We start from the raw sequence: 5,657 nt of genomic DNA, 5'->3' as shown, positions 1-5,657 counted from the left end.
TTTTTGTAATGTAATCTGTGTGAATAAAAATGCCACAGACAAACAAAATAAAATAAAATAAAGCAACACTTCAGACTACATAATGAACACAGTTGATTTGTGCATCACTTTTACATTACTTCAGAAAAAAATAATACCCATCAGTGCAGATGTTACAATAAATGCTACAATAAAAATTATATTTCATAAATCTTAGAAATCTGTCTTGAGTGCTTTATCACCTGATCTCTACAAAGACAATTTGCCTATGCTCTGCTTGTCTTGGGTGTAAACAGAGGGCTTTAATCTCCAGGATTATCAGTTTGGCACTTTTCATGGACACTAAGGGCTTGAACAAAACTCACCAAAGTCAGTGGAAAGGGTCACAGTCAATCCAATGGGTTTTGGATCAGACCCTAGAGACACTTTTTTTTTAAATGGCCAAATTCATCCCTGATTTCACTCTATTCCATTAATTAAAAGTAATACTGAACATGGGAAAAGGAAAGATTCTCAACTAGAGAGATTTCAGAGAAGGTTTGTCCATATTCCTCTGGTTTCAAATTCCTATTTGTGCTTATGTTAAATGACCTATAAATACTCTTTAAACTTAACATGTAAAATCCTGGACCCATTGACTTCAATGGAGCCAGGATTCCACCCATAATCTTCACTATTTTTAACATTCAATTTTTTAAAATTGTGAGTAACTTTCACTGCCATAAAAATCTGCTTTCATTAATGAAAAAGCAAAACCCTGAGGTCTAACAGTACGAATGGAATATAGTCCATGACTCAGAGTTGCTTGATTGCATATTATATCTTTGTCATGCCATTTGCCATTAGAATTTATTGCCTAGCCTTATTAGAGACCTTTCTAATACGTTTCAAATGTGTGGTTTGGCAGACAGCATTTAAACCTAAGCAAAAAAAAACATTCAACCTCTTCTTCATACATATTTGCAGAACTGTCCTAATCGGTGTTCTGCATGGGCTACTTATTTGCTACCAAACACAATGCAAGGGGTTGTTTACATTGTAGTCTCTACAATTCAGGACTCAGTTATCTGAGAGGTTGCCTTTCTGCTGATGGGCCTGATCTCAAGTGGTGCTAAGCACCTCTTGCACTATATTGAACATCCTCAACTACCACTGATGGGGCCTGAAGGCACTCAGAATGCCATATTCTGCACCATGGGAGTCAGTTGGATTTTAGCTATTGACTTTAATGGGAGCAGGATCTGGCTTTCAGCACCATCCAGGAGATGCTCAGCACCTTGCAAGATCAGGCCCTATATTCTGTTATGGTGATTAAGATCTCTTGAGCTATTCTTGGAGACAATCCCTGGAGTGTCTTTGTCCAGGGCTGGAAGTTGAACATATTCAGTTGAGGGTCTCTCTCTGTGGGACTCATTTACTCTGACAAAAGCTCGAGTTTTGCAAATACGAGTCCCTGAACTACACAACACAGCAGCAAGACCTATGGTGTATTAATATTAACTGGCTGTACCTGACTGAGACTAACCTGTATTTGTTTTATTTGTTTGAATAGCACCCAGATGCCACAGCAATGGCAATCTGTGAAAAATCAGTACATAAATGTGTAAATAAAATAAACAATGTTACGTTTAGTGCACCAGAGAGAAGCAGAGAATGCCCATGCTGGGAAATCTTCCCAAACCTCCCTTTGGCAATCTCCTTTGAGCTGGTTGTCTGTAACAATTTGAGAGCAGTTTCCAAATGGATGGACCCTCAGGATGCCTGAGGTTTCCTTTCATTTTCCAAATAATTGCACAGACATAATGAGGAGTTGTTCAGCTTTCAATCTCTCAGTGGAAAATTCCAGAGCAGTTTCTGCAGAATATTCGCAGGGTCCTGTTAGCCAGGGGTGGCTTCTCTTTACACTGGTAGTTCAATAAGTCTGTCTGGTGCAAATTATGGTTTATTAAAAAAAACTAAAGCAAGAACTGTTATTAAGACTTCCAACAGGGCAAGACTTTTTACAGCGGTTGTTGAGCATTTTGTTATGGAAATCAAGGCTTTGTCTGTGAAATGCTAACAAATTATTTTATGCTTCAGCAAACATTTTTTTCTAAAAGTTTAACCCTTAGATTGGCTGTATAGATTACATGTATATATATATTATATTGTATCTATACTATCTCATATGGTAATATACACGTTAGAGTATGTGTAATCTGTAGTACGTTTATGTAATTTGTATTATATATGTGTGTGCAGTCTGCAGGTTCTGAAGGGTTAACCACTATGCTTTCGCATCAGTCAGGTCATGGTTCCAGTATTATGAATCTGTGATCAGTGAACTAGTTAACAAAACGTACCGCATGGTTGTGGAAAAATCATGCCAACCATATTTCTCTAGTCTCCCCCACCTTAAAAAATGGCTTTCATAATATTGAATAAAATATCATTATTCAAGATCCATAGATAAACATCTGGAGTTTTTGAAAAGGTATGTGAAGATGACACTTCATAGAATATCAGGGTTGGAAGGGACCTCAGGTGGTCATCTAGTCCAACCCCCTGCTCAAAGCAGGACCAATCCCCAATTTTTGCCCCAGATCCCAAATGGCCCCCTCAAAGACTGAACTCACAACCTGGGTTTAGCAGGCCAATGCTCAAACCACTGAGCTATCCCTCCCCCAGCAAAGAGCCTGATCCAGCTTCCGTTACAGCCAATAGGAGTCTGTTGACTTCAGTGGGAGTTGGATCAGGCCCTAAATCTCCAAGTGATTATATGTATATATATATAATCTCCCAAATCCAATGACCCCTGCTGCTAAGTCTCTGCAATGATTTTATCAATACCTTGTTATAAAGTACAGCTGTAAGTGCCACACATATTAGAAAGACTTTGGTGGATTCATTAACAAATAAGAATGAAGCAAAATAGCCGAACACTTGTACCTTTGATATGACTGCTGGTAGATTTGCCTTCAAAAATTCTCTCTATCCTAGTCCCCTTCCTCGACTCAGGAGGCTTGCAGGGTAATAGCCTACAATGTTGCTCTTTGATTTCCTAAAACAAGGTCATGTAAAATCTAATAAGAGCGGAAAACTGAAGTCAGTTTTTGCCTGCCTGAAGACTGATTGAACTGAAAAGCTTTTCTAACAGCTTAACATCAGACAGCCAACTAATTCAACTGCATGTTGGCTTCTATCAGTTCCTTCAGAAATAAAGGAAGTGACACTATTCCTAAGATCCACTCATCCATATTGCATGTTATTTTACACAGGGAGCTCCAGACTTTTGATTCTTGCCTTGATTTTAGCTGACAGTCAATGCCTTCATCTTGCCAACTTGTCGAGGAGTTGGGGTCTCGGGAGAGAGGGTGTCTGGACAAAATATTCAGCACTGACATTTTTTTAAAAAATCAATATTGATTTTCACAAAGAAGAAGGAGTTCTTAGCCTTAAACATGCTTATTTACTTACAGAAAGTATTTCAGGCACAAAAGGTTTGAGCATCAGTCACATACCAGGTTACATTTGTAATAGTATGAGGAGTGTTCCATGCAGTGCAATCAGCTACTTTTCCCTATTAAGAGCTGAAAGATGTAGAGTCTGTAAAAATACATAGAGATATATAAAATGGGCATCATTCAAACTATAGTCTCATGGTCCGAGCTGACTCTAGTAGGGTTTATATAACAACAATATCTGTCGTAAGGGCTATTCTCGTTGTAGGAACAGACAATTATACTGTCTTTTGGAGCCACAAAAATGTTGTCCTCTGTGTCAGGGCAGGCAACACTGTCCCAGGGAGGAGAACTCTTCTTTTCCAAGGCACTGTAAGTGGGACCCTCTCCCACTAGCACGTTCCCTGGCATCTCCGGGTAGCAGGTCTCCAGGTATCTCAGCATCTCCTCCTGGTCCACCCTTTTGATCAGGCTCTTGCATTCTCCCGCGGTGGTGGTGGTTGTGGTGGTGGTGCAGATGGACACAGAGTCCTCTCCCTTCGGCACTTTCCTGTCCTTCAGGTATGCCTTCTTGGCTAGCTCATCGCAGCTGCTTTTGCCCGATTCCAGATCCGAGGGCGTTCTCAGCAGCTCCACCACTTCCTTGTCTTTCGCCTTTTTGCTGCAGGGTCGCTTGTTGTCAGGCCATTTGGTGCAGCCATCTGTTTTCCTCGTTAGTGCAATGGCAGCGATGCCCGGCAAGCAAATAGCAGGTCCTATTGCCAGGAGGGGGATGTCTCCCAGGGTCTCCCCTTTCATCCCAGAAACGGTAAACATGAAGCCAAAAACAAGGAAGACGCTGACCAAAGCCACCACTAGTCCCGTCCTAGGGTTAATGTCGTCTGGTCTCATGGCTCCTCACACCATGCAGATCATCCGACCGCTCTCCTTCAAAGGCAGTGCAAAGCTGATGAGGCTTATGAGCCTGCCTTTGAGAGCTTTCCTCTGGAGGGATTTGCTGCAATAAACACACAATTAAAAAGTTTCCATAAAAAACCAAAAGCAGATCCTGTTTCTCTCGCCACCGTCTTCCCGGGAGAAATGGGTCAATGGGGAAATCCCATGCCGTCCCCCTAAAAATATCCCAGCGCTTCTGCCAGGCAGGGTTGGCTGGCTTCCCCCGAGTGAGGATGCTGCACCAGGCTAAAAGGGCTCGTTGTAATCTTACCCGGACAGTCCCGTGGGCCTCTGAGGCTCTTTTTTGGATCCTAGGCCAGATCAACCAAGAGGAGATGCATTAAGAGCAATTGTAGTGCATAAAAAACCGAAGCAGTGAGTTATAGGGCATATGTGCGTGCATGCCAGAGACAGAGGGGGATGGACTTAGATCCTGGAAAGAGACAGAGACTTCAGGCTTCTAGTGTTACAGCCGATGAAAGAAAAGCCCAGGAACGGGCTAAGGACTGGGAGAAATGGGTCAGGAAATAGAAAGTCTCCCAGGAGCTTCCATCACATGGGTATGGGAGGGTGCTTACTAGCCCCTCAGGGGAGTTCATAAATCAGCGGAGTTGTACCGCAATGAGCAGGTGCTCATCGGCAAGGAAAACACTGCGAATTCCTCCCAAAGCTTTGCTTTTCCAAAGGGGGGAGCAGGGGTGTCCGCGGGTGCCACGATCCCGTTGCGAGAGAGAGTGATCGCTGCCCTTTCCGAGCCAACGCACCCACAATGGGGCAGCGGATGGGCATGTGACCTTTGCAGCCTGCTAGCCGCGCGGCGCCCTGGGCACCCTGAGCTCGCGCTCCTGTGTCCCTGCAAGTTCCCACCGGGAGGGTGTTCCTGCAAATTCCCACTGTGTGTGTGTGTGTCCCTGCAAATTCCCACTTGTGGGGGGGGGGTGTCCCTGCAAATGCCCACTGGGTTGTGTGTGTGTGTGTGTGTCCCTGCAAATTCCCACTAGAGGGAGGTATCCCTGCAAATTCCCACGGGGTTGTGTGTGTGTGTGTGTGTGTGTGTGTCCCTGCAAATTCCCACTAGAAGGGGGTATCCCTGCAAATTCCCACTGGGTTGTGTGTTTGTGTGTCTCTGCAAATTCCCACTGGGGGGGGGGGGGGTTCCTGCAAGTTCCCACGAGAGGGGTGTGTGTGTGGGTGAGACCCGGCAAATTCCCCTTAGAGTCTGGGAGCTTTGCTTGAGTAGGATTCCCCCCTCCCCCAGCCTGTTTCATTAAGTGCAGCTCAAGATCCGAGATTCCCCCCCAA

The 5,657-nt window shown here is 44.0% G+C and overlaps 1 protein-coding gene across 1 annotated transcript; it reads right to left on the bottom strand.

Moving 5' to 3' along the window:
• Positions 1-684: 684 nt before the first annotated feature.
• On the bottom strand, positions 685-4,840 carry TMEM215 (transmembrane protein 215). The gene has a single exon (XM_043547580.1). It carries the CDS (start codon positions 4,308-4,310, stop codon positions 3,603-3,605), a length of 708 nt encoding a protein of 235 aa, XP_043403515.1. The 5' UTR covers positions 4,311-4,840; the 3' UTR covers positions 685-3,602.
• Positions 4,841-5,657: the final 817 nt, after the last annotated feature.

The sequence above is a fragment of the Chelonia mydas genome, chromosome 5 (assembly GCF_015237465.2).
Source record: "Chelonia mydas isolate rCheMyd1 chromosome 5, rCheMyd1.pri.v2, whole genome shotgun sequence".
Classification (NCBI taxonomy): domain Eukaryota; kingdom Metazoa; phylum Chordata; order Testudines; family Cheloniidae; genus Chelonia; species Chelonia mydas.
Note: the sequence above shows the minus strand (reverse complement) of the source record. Positions and strands in the feature narration are given on the sequence as shown.

Excerpts from the sequence above, each read along its gene's own strand:
- TMEM215 (XM_043547580.1), bottom strand. The coding sequence starts at position 4,310 with ATGAGACCAGACGACATTAACCCTAGGACGGGACTAGTGGTGGCTTTG.